This window comes from Fusarium flagelliforme (assembly GCF_020744385.1).
Source record: "Fusarium flagelliforme strain FIESC 12 MPI-CAGE-AA-0113 chromosome Unknown B0J16scaffold_3, whole genome shotgun sequence".
In the NCBI taxonomy this organism is placed as follows: domain Eukaryota; kingdom Fungi; phylum Ascomycota; class Sordariomycetes; order Hypocreales; family Nectriaceae; genus Fusarium; species Fusarium flagelliforme.
The window spans coordinates 3,893,119-3,908,125 of NW_025763505.1; the positions used below are offsets into that span (position 1 = coordinate 3,893,119).

Consider the following 15,007-nt stretch of genomic DNA (forward strand, 5'->3'; position numbering starts at 1 on the left):
ACTTTATAGTTTTTTTTTTATTTTACCTTTCTTTTAGTAATACTATAAAGGGTTTTATAATACTTAAATATTTTAAAATAAACTTTCTATAAAAGTTATAAAATCTTAGAAAAACTTAAATATTTCTAAATATTATAAGTATTTTTTATTCTTTAATAAATATTACTTATTATTAATTTATCTTTACCTTTTTAAAGAAAATAATATACTTTAGAAATTTAACTTATTATTTATATAACTTATACTTTAACTATTTTATATATAGTTATATTATATAAAGTCTTTAAAGAACTTTCTTAAGATTTTTTATATATTACTTTTTAGTTTTAAAAAATATAAAAATATTATTTATATATATAATATAGTATATATATAATAAGTTAATAAGTATTTAGTAAATATATACTTAAAATATTATTAAAGTATTTATTAAGCTAAATAATATAATATTATACTTAAAGTAATTATACTTTATATAAAATATAATTTTCTATTAGTTTATTTCCTTAATATTAATCCTATAGTAAATATCTTTAATATTAACCTTAGAAATTTACTATACTTTTATAAGCTTATTTAGTAAGTTATTAATTAATAAAAGTAAGTAATAGTTTTTAATAGTAATTTTATTTAGTTTTCTATAGTTTATATATAACTAAAAACTATTATTTTTCTTTAATATAAAAAGTATTAGTATTTTTACTTTACTTTTAAAGTAATATATTTAACTATTTACTAGGTTTTTTATAATATACTTTCTTAATACCTTATATTAAGCTTAATTTAATAAATATAATAATTTCTATAAGAATACTTATTTCTTTTTAAGGTTAATATTATATTTTACTTTCTTTAGTATAAAAGGTATTTTTACTATTTTCTTATTAAAGATTACCTTATATCTTTAAAGTATTCTTAAAAGCTTTTATATTTCTTTTTCCTTTATATCTTTACTAAGAATTAGTAAATTAATCTTTATTTTAGTTAATAAAGCTAAGGTTATATATATAATTCTATAATTTAGGGTTAACCCCTCTAGGGTAGGTTAAAGTATAGGCTTATTTCTATTAAAGTTACCTATATTAATAAAACTCTAACTATTACTAATAAAGCTTTAACCTATATATAAAAAAGGCTACTGTATAAGGTATAGTAGCCTAGCCTTCTTTCTTTTTCCTATACCTATACCTCCTATACTATTATAAAAGTAGTAAGTTAATTAACCTTTAATCTCTACTCTTAGTCCTATATTACTAACCTAATCTATAGTAATACTAAATAAATACTATAGTATTACTTTAATAAATACTTAGTACTATACTTTTAATAATAAAGATCTTAATAAGCTAAGTATTAAGGTAGCTCTTAAACTATATCTATTTAGGTACTTAGAATACTAGGTAGTAAAGAATTTAGGGAAAAATACTAATAAAAAGGTAGCCTTAGTAGCCTTTAGCTATTTACTTTTTCTTTTTATTTACTTTACTATAGAAATATAAGCTCTCTTTATTAAGATAGTAATATTAAATAGATTAGCTATAAAGCTAAAGTTTAATATTAATTTAGATTATAATAAAGAATAGTTCCTTAATAAGGCTAATAATAGATACTATAATTACTAGTTCTTTAATTTAGCTTAGTAAGTAAACTATATAATTAATTACTTTAGTATTTAAAAATACCTATAGCTTAATATAATATAACTATAATAGCCTTATTATAGCCTAAGACTATAACTTAATAATAATTTAGTAGTATATAGTATTTTAAGGGGAAACTAAAAATTTAAGTATATAAGGTTTTAAAAAGGAATTATATTTATATATTATTTATACTATATTATTAATAAAAGTTAAAGTTAAAGTTACTTAAAGTTAAAAATAATAACTAGCTTATTAGTAGTTTAATTAATCTTAGTTATATAATAAGTTATATACCCTTTTTAACCTTTACTATTACTTTAGCTAATATATATAACTAAGTATTATTAATAGTATTATTAATAGTAAAGGTTATATATATAATATATACTTTCTTTTTATTTTTAATTATATTTTTAAAAATAATATTTAATTTTATTTTTATAATAAAGCTATATATAAATATATTATATATAGTATTAATAATAATCTTTTTTAGTTTTATAAACTAATAAAAAAAGATAATATTTAATTTTCTTTTTCTTAAGTTAAAGCTTATAAATACTTTATATATCTTTTATAGTTATTTATTACTATTTAGTAAGAAAAGTATTAATTAATATATATTTTAAGCTTTTTTTATTATCTTTTAAAACCCTTTAAAAGTTAAAAATATATATTTTATTATTAATTTAAGCTAAAGTTTCTTTATTAGTTATATATTAATTATATTAACCTTAGCTCTTATATTTAGTAATATTTTTACTTTTATTTTAATAACTTAGTATAAAATAATTACCTTTATAGTTATACTTAGCTTTATTAATATTAAAAAAGGGTTTTTTTATTAGCTTAATAATATTTTATACTTATATAAGTTATATAACTATAATATTTATATATTTTAGTTTTTTAAGTCCTTAGAATATTTTAATAAATAAGTTTCTTTACTTTTAATAGTAATTTCTTAAACCTTAGCTATTAAATTACTTTAGTTTAGTAAAAGGTAATTAAGATTTCCCTTAAATTTATAATTTAAAGCCTTATACTTTAGTTTTTTATAAAGGAAATATATTATTACTAAAGCTTTTATACTTTAGCTATTACCTTATTAATAGCTTTTTACTAATATAAGTATATTACTATAATCTTTTAAATTAAATTTAAAGTATAAAGAGTACTTAATAAATAATTAGCTTTATTCTTAGAAGCTAAAGCTTTTTTTATTTTCTTTTTATAAAAATAGTAATATATACCTTTAGTTACTAAAGTAAGTAATTTCTTTCTATAGTAATATATTATTAATTTATTATTGAATATATTTTACTTTTTATATAATAATCTTTAGTTATTTTAGTAAAATTCTTTTTTACTTTAGTTTTTTCTTTACTTTTAATAATAGCTTATATTAATATTAATATATAAGATTTATATTAAACTTAAAGTTTAAGGTAATAAGGCTTTTATATAGTATCTTTTATTTTATAAAGAATTATATTAATAACTTTTATAAAGCTATTATATCTTTATAAGCTAGTTTTTTACTTATTTATTTTATAAAATAAAGTTAATATATTATTTTTTAATAAATATAATAAATTAATTCTATTTAAATATATTTAACTTTAATTTAATTTTAAAAGCTTATTATTTTATTTATAACTTAAAAGAAAGCTTTAATATTACTTACTTAATTTATTATAATATAGTTAATTTTAATTAAAGATTATTTTTAGTATAAATTACCTTTAATTAATTATTTATTTAAATAAGTATTATATTTTTCTTAAAAATCTTATAGTTATAAACTAAAAGTTATTTATATTTCTTTTAATATTATAATATTAATTAATTAGCTAATTATTAAAAAAAGAATTTATTTATTTTTAACTATTACTATAATTCTTTTATAATAACTTATATTATTTTTATAAAAGTATCTTTTATATAGCTAAATTTTACTATTAAGGGTAATTTTATATATTATCTTTTCTTTAATAACCTTTTATATAAAAATTATTAATAAAATTAGCTATTTTTACTTTTTAATTATATTATTCTTTTTAATTTATTATAATCTTATATTAAAACTCTTTTAGTAATTTTATTTTAATTTCCTAAGAAATATAATATACTTTTTCTTTTTATTTAAATTAGTTTATTTACTATAGTATATTCTTTATTAATAATTAGCTATATTACCTATATAGTTATTACCTATAGATAACTATTATTAACCTCTTAGGATTAATATGAAGCTATTTTAGCTTAAGTTATTTACTTTATATTAACTATCTTAATTATATTAATTTCTATAGGGTAAAAGTTAAAGAATTATAAAGATTAGGTATAGTTAAAGTAATCTAAGGTAATAGGTAGGTTATATTTATTATAATTACTTTAACTTATTAAGTTCTTAAAGAAGCTTAACTAGGATTTCTAATCTAAGGGTTTAGCTAGATTAACCTTCCTTTAGTATATTATTAAGCTAATCTTAATATTATTATACTTTAATAGTATATAATATTTTAAAGGGAAAAAGATTTAAGTATATAAGGTTTTAAAAAGGATTTATATTTCTATATTATTTATATATTAGTAAAAGTTAAAGTTAAAGTTACTTAAAGTTAAAAATAATAACTAGTTTATTAGTAGTTTAATTAATTTAAGTTATATAATAACCTATATATCCTTTTTAACCTTTTCTATTACCTTAGCTAATATATATAACTTAGTACTATTAATAGTATTATTAATAGTATTAATTATATCTATAGTAATATAATTTAATAATATTATTAAGAATAAAAAGAAAAGTAATTATAAGAATATTAAAATTAAGTTAATAATATACTAAAGAAATATTTATTAAGCTAAGCCTTTAAATTAAAATTTTTAATTAAGCTTTATTAATAATATAATAGATTAAAGTTAATATAATTTATTAAACTTATCTATTATCTAAAGTTACTTTAATTATACTTAACTTAACTTAAAAGTTAAAAAAGCTAGATTTCTAATTAACTTTATATAGCTATACTTTAAGTTATATATTTTTACTTTATTAAATAATAATTTCTAAAGAAATCTTTATACACTTTATATATTTAATAAGTTTTAGTTTTATTATTAATTAACTTTTATATTTTTAATTTATCTAGCTATACTTAAGACTTATTATACTTACTTTAGTTTAATAATTTAATAATAAGAAAGCTTATATATAAAAGAGAAAGATAAAAAATAGATAATATTAAATTTATATATAAGAGGAATTTACAGTTTAGAAAAGACACCCTTACAGGCTCCCTTACCTAGCTGGACTAATGTGCTCTTCGTTCTCATATACGCAGAAATGCCCTCGTGCCCATTCTCCAGTCCGATACCACTCATCTTCCAACCTCCAACAGGCATCTCGGCAGGAGACTCACCCCATGTGTTGATCCAAGTAATACCTGCATCGAGCTTCTGAACGACTTCATGTGCCAGACCAACATCAGAAGAGACAACACCAGCAGCAAGCCCCATAGGGGTATCGTTGGCTCGAGAGATAAGATCTGACAACCAGTCTGGGCGAGAAAGTCCACGTGTCTTGTAAGGCATGATGCACATGACGGGGCCAAAGATCTCCTCCCTTACCACGCGCATGTTGTCGGTGCAGTTTGTAAAGACGACCGGGTGAACCCAAAAACCATCAGATGTCGGTTGCGGCATTCTGGACTCTTTTGAACCGTCGAAAAGAACCTTTGCCTTGTCTACTGAGCGACCATGCTCAATGTACATCTTGACCTTCTCTTGCTGTGCTGCGCTGACCATAGGGCCAAAGTTGGTCGTACTCTTTTGCGGCAGACCCATGCGGATTCCCTCTCGACAACGCTGGACAATAGCCTCCTCGACCTGAGCCAGAAGGGTGTCTGGGACAAACACGCGAGTTCCGTTGGTGCATACTTGACCTGTGGAAAAGAAGTTGGCAACCATAGCTGTGTCGGCTGCTTCCTCGACATCTGCATCAGGCAAGATAACAAGCGGGCTCTTTCCACCAAGTTCCATAGTAACACCCTTCATATCCGTGACTGCTTGACTGGCAACCTTGCTGCCCGTGCTTACTTGACCAGTAAAGCTCACTTTGGCGATGCCACTGTGGGCCACAAGAGGGGCGCCAACAGCGATGCCATCGCCATACACAACGTTGAAGACTCCTGGAGGCACACCTGCCTCAATGTAGATTTGGGCGAGGGTGTCGGCATGGAGTGGCGTCACCTCACTAGGCTTGTAAACCATACAGTTGCCAGCAGCTAGACAAGGTGCGGACTTCCAGAGAGCGATCTGGATAGGGTAGTTCCAAGCACCAATGCCAGCGCAAACTCCTAGGGGTTCATGGGTTGTGAGGACAAAAGCATCGGGACGAAGGCGCGTGTTCTGGCCAGGAAAGCTGCCAGCAGCCATATGTGCGTAGTATTCGAGAACATCAGCACCAGTTGCAACATCAACGGCTGAAGTCTCGGACCAGGGCTTGCCAGTGTCAAGTGTTTCGGTCAATGCCAGCTCATCGTTGCGTTTTCGTAGGATAGAAGCTGCCTTGAGGAGAATAGCAGCACGTTCAGGAGGTGGTGTTTGGGACCAAACAGGGAATGCAGCCTGAGCAGCTGCGACTGTCTGGTTGAGTTGGTCTGGCGTGGTAGTGTAGATAGTTGCAAGGGGCTTTGCAGTGCTTGGATCAACAGAGACAAAGGTGTTAGATGATGAGGAGGACTCGGGTTGAGGTCGTCCAGAGTGGAAAGTATGAATCTCTGAAGGGAAAGTCATTGTGGCTCAGAGGGTAGATGGTAGAAAGATCACAGAGTAAATAGAGAGACAAGAGCAATCACGGCAATGTAAGTGCCTGGACCAAAGAATATACGGTAAATAGGTAAGGTATTCTGATACGTCTGGATGCTCTCAGTCTACCTTTGCTTGTGTGGAGAATAGAATGGATGGATGTAAGTCAGCTAATAAAGGCAGTCGGGATGGAGGCAAGTGCAATTGTGCAAGTGCCGTCAAGCCCCACTTTTGACTGATGACGGGTACCTTCCTCTTCTAGCACGATACAATGACGCGGGTCCAAGTCATACTGTGAAAGCACAGTAGAGTTAAGCAACCAATGAGAATCTTGTCGAGTATCTACTACAGTACAAGATGAAGAGTAGCTGTTATCCGTCTCTCATTTCCATTCTTGTATTGGCCTGCTATGTAGCAAATTTTCTACTCGTGATATCTTGTCTGTGACGTGAACAGATTGGATTGGCAAGTCTGGGGTTGGAACTTGAGTCTGGAGATAGTGTTCAGCATGACTCGAGCTATCGGCGTGCAACATGGGAATAGCTGAGAAGACTGTTCTGTTCCGTATGATCTGAGCGTCAACTACAGCCCTACAGTATGGAAGATCAAGTTCTGAGACTATCGTATTGTTGATGGCGCAGACCCCCTCTTGCTTACAGAAAGGTTGGCTCAAGATTCAGTGCAAATACCAGCAAAATAGTCCAATATTATCCTCTCAGCTCGCAAGAACATGCAGAGTCTAGACAATGCCGAAGAACGCCAAGTCTGGGTGGCTGTGGAGTGGAGACGGAGGTGGAGATATTCACGTCATTGGTGAGTTAGCTCAGTCGGTAGCTATCGTACCAGAGCAGAACACCACCACCTTGAGAGCTTCCTTCGTTCAGCCCGAGCTGTTAAACTTTTTTTTTGCTAGGGACAGTGCACTTGCTTATCTATGTCTGTATTTGCCATTGGTAAAGAAAAGTTCTGGAGACTTTATTTTTACCAAAACAGCCCTCAACCTTTCCCAAATTTATATACATGACAGCTCTTGTAGCAACTCGGATCGACCGGATCAAGCACGTGGAAATAAAAGAGAGAAGAAAAAAAGAATAATAAAAAAAATACAGAGAAAATAAGGGACTGTGGAGTAACACTGTCACTTCTCGGTCCAATTGCCACGACTCAAATTCGATCTTGAAGATTATCGATCTGACGGGCATGTTACCCCAACCACGCTTTACCTAATCAGTATGCTAAGCAACACTTCAAACTTGGCAAGCACATGGCAGGGATGGCTATGTATGGGGTTTTAGTGGTGAACTCAACTGTCCCTGCAGCAAACTGCACTGTAGTGGCTACTGTACAGTACGGTAACCGGCGCAGTGGGATCAATCAATTCGATAAATAAATTTTCATTGATAACGATAAACACGCGAAACCAGAACAGGAACTTATCGTACATTTGCAAAACAGAAAAGTCCCAGTATCATGCATCTGTAAGCGAGGCCACGAATACTCGGATACCTAGACATGTGTTTCTGTTGAATGATGATCCTGTCTGTGCCGTGTTTTGTCATATGAAGAGTGCTTTGAGCGAGCATTGGGACCTGAAGCCAAGTTCAACCATTTGCCTGCCTGTCTTGACTCAGTACCGGTTGACTACCTTGTCTCCTGCGTCCTATTCTAGATAACCCCAAATACAGCTCGAGAAAACAAGTTATTGCTTTCCCTAAGCCGAGGCGGTACATGCGGCAAACAGGGAAAATTGGGACTGAGTCGGAGCCTTGCTGCAAGCCGGATCCGGGTCTCCATTCTCACTGCTCCAATTCTCGCCGTCAAACGGCCCCACCCTGTACCGTTCAAGGCATGGCCAACTGACCGAGTAACTCTCAAACAGCTGTCAAGTTAACGCTCTTTGCGCGGTTGAGGCGTCAAGAGAGAAAGGGTATCAGTATTAATCTTTATACATGTCAATGCACTGACTATCAGACTTCTTCAAGTTAAAGAGCCGTTTCTTTGATAGCGTGCAAAATCCTGTAAAATACCAGTTGGAAAAAGACAAGGTAAATTGACTTTTGACCCTAGTCGCCATGCCCTGCAAATACAGCAAGATAACTGTCCCGATTGACCTGCAGACAATAATACAACGTCATGTGGATATCGGCTATTCATTTTCACGTTGGATTACGATTACAGAATCACAACTTCGGTATCACCGAATACAGATTCCCGAAGTCGGTGAAGACGAAGACCTGTCTTTCAGAACAAAACATCCATAGCAGAACAGTCGCCAAGACCCGCTACGGCTAGCCTCGTTTTTACAACTCAGATGGACAAACCAGCTTTCTCCCTGTCTCCTGACGTTGGTTTGTTCTCGCCGCCGTCCTCCGCTTTCTTTCTTGGTGTTTTGATCCACCCACCAGCCTTGCTGAGAGTGTGTTAGCTCTCTCAACCAATCATCGCCACACGTCGTCCACCAACCGCTACTTTGTGCAACCAGAAAAGTACATCGAGTCGAGACTGAACACCATGTAAGTGATTCCAATTGACACTGTATACTGCTCCAAAGGACCCTTCCGTGATCCGGGACCCCACTTGGAGCTGATGGTCGTTTATTTCAAAAACATCTTGATCGCCTCGACTCTCGAGTACAAGAGCACTCCTTCTTCTAGCTCTCAATCCGATTCTCATTCCTCCTCAACTCCCCTTTCTCGACATCCATTGATACCCCTTGTCCGAGTGAGCTTGATATACATACCTTCATTAAACATACCATTCTTGTACTTACCTCCCATTCACTTACACCAACCGACACCATGACTACTGAGTTCCTTCCCGCTTCCGCCAGCAATGCTTACGACTACATCATCGTGGGCGGCGGCACGGCTGGTTGTGTTCTGGCCTCTCGTCTCTCTGCCTACCTCCCTGAGCGCAAGGTCCTTGTGATCGAGGGCGGCCCCTCTGACTTCGGCCTCAACAATGTTCTTAACCTTCGTGAGTGGTTGTCGCTTCTCGGCGGTGACCTCGACTACGACTATCCCACAACCGAGCAGCCTAACGGCAACAGTCACATCCGACACTCGCGAGCCAAGGTCCTCGGTGGTTGCTCCTCTCACAACACCCTCATCTCCTTCCGACCTTTCCGTCACGATATGGATCGATGGGTCGCCAAGGGTTGCAAGGGTTGGGACTTCGAAACCGTCATGCGCAGCGTCGACAACCTGCGTAACCAACTGAACCCCGTCCACCCTCGCCACCGAAACCAATTGACCAAGGATTGGGTCAAGGCTTGTTCCGAGGCTATGGACATTCCTATCATCCACGACTTCAACCACGAGATCTCTGAGAAGGGTCAGTTAACCCAGGGTGCTGGCTTCTTTTCCGTTTCCTACAACCCCGATACTGGTCACCGCAGCAGTGCTTCTGTTGCTTATATCCATCCTATTCTTCGAGGTGATGAGCGACGTCCTAATCTGACAGTCCTCACCGAGGCTCATGTCTCAAAGCTCATTGTCGAGAACGATGTCGCTACGGGTATTAATGTTACCCTCAAGTCTGGCGAGAAGCACACTCTGCACGCTCGCAAGGAAACTATCCTGTGCGCTGGTGCTGTTGATACTCCCAGACTTCTCCTTCACTCTGGTATTGGACCCAAGGCCCAGCTCGAGTCCCTCAACATTCCTGTTGTCAAGGATATCCCTGGTGTCGGCGAGAATCTTCTGGATCACCCCGAGACTATCATCATGTGGGAGCTGAACAAGCCTGTTCCTGCTAACCAGACCACCATGGACTCTGATGCTGGCATCTTCCTTCGACGTGAGCCCAAGAACGCCGCTGGCAACGACGGCGATGCAGCCGACGTTATGATGCACTGCTACCAGATTCCCTTCCACCTCAACACAGAGCGTCTTGGATACCCCACAATCAAGGACGGCTATGCTTTCTGCATGACACCCAACATCCCTCGCCCTCGCTCTCGTGGCCGCATCTACTTGACCTCGGCCGATCCTACTGTCAAGCCCGCTCTTGACTTCCGCTACTTCACTGATCCCGAGGGCTACGATGCGGCTACTCTCGTTCACGGTATCAAGGCTGCTCGCAAGATTGCCAAGCAGAGCCCCTTCAAGGAGTGGCTCAAGCAGGAGGTTGCCCCTGGTCCCAAGGTTGAGACCGATGAGGAGATTAGCGAGTACGCTCGCCGCGTAGCCCACACCGTCTACCACCCTGCTGGCACTACCAAGATGGGCGATACCGAACGAGATGAGATGGCCGTCGTTAACCCCGAACTCAAGGTTCGCGGCATCAACAAGCTCCGTATCGTCGATGCTGGTATCTTCCCTGAGATGCCTACCATCAACCCCATGGTGACTGTGCTTGCTTGCGGTGAGCGGGCCGCTGAGATTATTGCTGCAGAGGAGGGCTACAAGCCTAAGCACTCTCGACTGTAAAGTGCTTCGGATGATTTCCTAATTGTCCGCGAGCGACTTGCCTCGACAGAGTAACTGTTTTGGATATCTGTATGATTAAATGATTAGCGTATGATTGCATCCTCGTAGCGAGTATAGTATTACTGTATATAGGTAGTTGGAACAAAACAATTCAAGCCAAGTTTGTCAACCGAATACAACCAAGCAATTCTCGGGAGCATTGGGCCCGATTTGCCGTGACTGAACCCATTGTTTTGGGTTGGTATCGGGCTGTCATGGCCCGAGACAGCCACCTGCACCTGGTCCTGGCCAGCTTCTCAAACCACGCGAGATTTTGCCGCAGCGGTTCAGTTAAACAGGCACAACGGGCCGGCGACTTTCCACCACTAATCAATTCTGCCGGAAGTCTTACTTGTATGTGTCGGTCTCGATAGAGACGTCGAATACCAGAGATTAGCCGTAGTGGTGGACTCGAAAAGGATAGTATGCTAGATATTTGCCATTGTGAAACGAAAGATATATGCGGATGATCGATCCAGTCAAAACCGATCGGGGAACCCGAGTTCTCTGGTTGTCGCATTGTCGCAAAGACTTCTTATGCATCCCTTTCTCGGCGCCTGACGGATCCGGTATCTTGGTGATAAGCTGTGGCAAGCTGCCAGATGATGGATATAGATTGTTCATTATAGCATTGCATAGTAGACTGGTCTAGAGAATATAGTTAGCCAAATCACAACACGTTATCATGCAAGTTGCCCCTTCACAAGTCTCATGTGGCCATTTCTTTTGTTATCTGGGCATTCTGATTATCGTTAGGCGGATAATGGGCCGTAGAGCCGTGCAGCCATCAACTTCCCCAAAAGGAAATGTGTGGGGTATTGCCGGGGTTTCGGGACGGAGCGTTGAGCAAGAAGTGGATGGTTCGACGGATGACAGGCCCGAAGTGTGTGCTTGGAGATCCATCCATAGTCCCCCGGCAGGGACCCTCGGTCTGGGACCCTCACCCTCTACTCCTCCATGGGGAATATCGACAGTTTGTCCTCCGGGGCTCCAGATGAGATGAGATGGTCTTAGCAGAGCCCCGGTCCGGCCAGCCGCCTGCTAAAAGGGCCCCAATCAGTAACATGCTGTAGGGCCAGTTTATAGAAGAACCGCTGCGAGCTTTTGATGGTTTCTTTTGCTCTGGTTCGCTTTGCTTTGCTTTTGAGTCTTTGCAATTTGATGCACAATTCGATTTAACGCACCGCTCCGTACATATGGCTGAGATACTCAGGTCGCAGAGATTTTTCGTTTTCTTCCTGAACTATTAACAAAACCTCAACATAGCGCAGGATCTTGAAGACACTGTCAGCACCTGCAAACAGCCCGAGGCGCAACACAACGCATAATCAAACTATGGCTACACCAACAGTCGACTTACCGCCGACTTGTGAAGAGGAGGTTTCCGCGCCCATACTGGACCATGCTCAAGGGCTAGCTTCAGCGATTGGAGTAGCAGCCGTGGCAGCTGTGGCAGTTGGGGACGGCCTCACAAATGGACTTGCATATGCGACACCAAGATCATACCAAGGTCACATGGCGCAACAAGAAGGCGAAATTTATCAAATAGAGCCAAAGTGTGCACGCGAGGCAAATCAACAAAGGAGCCTAAGAGAAGCGCAGGAGAAGTGGGATGCTGCAACCATGGGAACGGCAACAAGGGTCGAAACAGTTATAGCGGCGGAAGGTGGAGGAGGAGGAGCAGGAGGAGAAGATGGAGGAGGAGCACCTGAAGGGGTGCACCTTCCGCCTAGAAAAGGCGCTGATGCGGCAGGTCAACAGGTCAGAGCTGCTCTTTCCCGCACCCGCCTAGGCCGTTCGAACCCCTCCATCTCCAGCTCAGGCTCCAGCTCCAGTTCCAGCTCAAGCGCATCCTCATACAATACCACTACCACCAACACAGCTGCTGCTACTACTCCAAGCAACGCCTTGAACTTCACTCAAACCGGTCGCATTACAAAACCTCGTCATCGCTCCTCTCTCTCGGCCCCAATCGCGGCGTCGCTAGTAACCGCCGCCATCACAGAAAGTGCCAGGTTATCTTACGAGGCCAAGCTCACTGCGGCGCTTGCGGCCAATATACCTGGCAAGATGGCCGGCAGTCATTCGAGCACGACAACTACAGCTCTGCCTTCGCTAAAAGCAAACGGTTTGCCATCGCTGTCGCCAACTCCCAGAACAAATGGCTCAACGCCGACCATAAGCACTCCTTCCATTGACAAAGACCAACCCGTCGTTTCTTTCTGGGGTCCTGAACCCATCGCACTTCCCTCACGATTCGCCCGCATCAAACAGAACCTCATTCGTGGCCACGAGGCCGAGCTTGAAGCTAGCTGGGCTCGTCTCATTACCGCGCTACGCAAAGAGGTCAGTCACATAGAAGATCTTGGCGCTCATCTTATTCCCTCCATCGAATTTGGCGATCTTGATGACTCTGTCCAGACTGCCCGCTTCGGTCATGATTTGAGGCGTTACGGTGTCGGAGTTGTTCGCAAGGTTGTCCCCCGGGTAGATACCGATACTGCCGTTCGGGAGACGGTCGATTATCTAGACAGCAAACGGCACGTAAAAGCGAAGGCATTACAGCAGCATGATCCGGCATGTTTCGACTTCTTTTGGACGCCTGCCCAAGTCCGCTCGAGAGCGCACCCGAACGTTTTGAGCGCTCAACGCTTTATGATGGGCCTATGGGAAACCAACCCTGACGATCAACTTGTTACACGACTTCCCATTACTTACGTCGATCGTATACGTGTTCATGGGAACAGCGAGAATCAGTCCAGTAGTCTCAACGTTCCGCCCCTTGAACCACCGCAGTCCGCCAACGATTGGATACAAGCTTTGCAATCATCTGCAGGCATTACCGCCCAGGTCGATAACGGGTCTCTTGAGCGCTGGGAGCCCGACGGGTACCAGCATGCCGGCACCTATAACCACATCTTCCACGGCAAGTGGGAGGATTACGATCCATGGAAATGCACCAGCCGAACTTCTGTGACCACTGACCTCTACAATGGTTATGGTGCTTGCACTATCTTCCGCATGTTCCAAGGAATCCTGGCGCTTTCTACTGTTGAGCCTGGTATGGTCCGTCTCTTGCCTTCACCCAAGCTTGCGACAGCTTACTACCTGCTCCGACCATTCTTCACAACCAAGAATCCACCACCGGAGAATCGTGCTGGACCTGAATGGGAGGCATATCTGGCTCCCGATAACTGGAAGTTACAAACTGAGCCCGATTCCATTATTCATGGAGCAGTGCCCGGACATGCGCAGAGAATCACCGAAACCTGGCATCCCCACCTGCATCTAAGAAACAGCATGATCACGCTACCAACTTTGCAGCCAGGCGACTACATCTTCTGGCATCCAGATCTTCCTTATTATCTTTCTAGCAACAATTATGGTCTTAAAACACCCAGCGGTAGCAAGAATGAGGTGAACATGCTGGTATACATCCCAGCGGCCCCGCTCACTCAAACAAACGCACTCTATCTTGCGCGACAGAGAAAGGCATTCCAACGGGGTCATCCCGGACCGGACTTTGACTCGACCGGCAGAGGTATAGTCGAAGAAGATGCTGAGACTCGACCTGGCGAAAAGGAAATCGCCGAGGTAGGAGGACCATCTTCATTACAGGCCATGGGCCTTGCTCCGTGGGAAGTTGCTGGTACTCGCTCTGGCACACCACCCCCCGACAAGTCCAAGCCAAAGACCGAAGCAGACTCCGAGATGGATGTCGATGTCGATGTCGATTGCAAGAGGTCCACGAGCACAGCATCTATCTCTCGAGCTGAGGCGGAGGTTGTGCGTCTAGCCAATATCATCCTATTCCCCGAGAGGTCGATGCTGGGATATTCTGTGTAAACAGGCAATGATACATAAGTTCTTGTTCTCCACCCATCACGCCTTTTTGGATACATTATTTCTTTCGCTTTTTCTTTCGACTTTCGACAGCATAACATTCGGGTTGAGACATATAGCATAAGTCTTGGGGCTCTATGGATGAGGCCAACGGGAAGCATTACACAGGAGTTATGGAGTCAGTGCGGGAATATATCTTAGACAGAAATAGTTATCATCTATATGCAAAACCCGATT

At 38.8% G+C, this 15,007-nt stretch overlaps 3 protein-coding genes across 3 annotated transcripts; 2 read left to right on the forward strand and 1 right to left on the reverse strand.

The window, feature by feature from the left end:
* Positions 1-4,862: 4,862 nt before the first annotated feature.
* On the reverse strand, positions 4,863-6,620 carry B0J16DRAFT_339029 (aldehyde dehydrogenase domain-containing protein). Its single transcript, XM_046127503.1, has one exon. The coding sequence runs from the start codon at positions 6,444-6,446 to the stop codon at positions 4,917-4,919; it is 1,530 nt and encodes a 509-aa protein (XP_045985113.1). The 5' UTR covers positions 6,447-6,620; the 3' UTR covers positions 4,863-4,916.
* Positions 6,621-9,256: 2,636 nt separating this feature from the next.
* On the forward strand, positions 9,257-10,888 carry B0J16DRAFT_265051 (uncharacterized protein; the record flags this gene model as incomplete). Its single annotated transcript, XM_046123379.1, has 1 exon — positions 9,257-10,888. One exon carries the CDS (start codon positions 9,257-9,259, stop codon positions 10,886-10,888), a length of 1,632 nt encoding a protein of 543 aa, XP_045985114.1.
* Positions 10,889-12,096: 1,208 nt separating this feature from the next.
* Positions 12,097-14,935, forward strand: B0J16DRAFT_110204 (uncharacterized protein). Its single transcript, XM_046121425.1, has one exon. It carries the CDS (start codon positions 12,263-12,265, stop codon positions 14,771-14,773), a length of 2,511 nt encoding a protein of 836 aa, XP_045985115.1. The 5' UTR covers positions 12,097-12,262; the 3' UTR covers positions 14,774-14,935.
* The last annotated feature ends 72 nt before the right edge of the window (positions 14,936-15,007 follow it).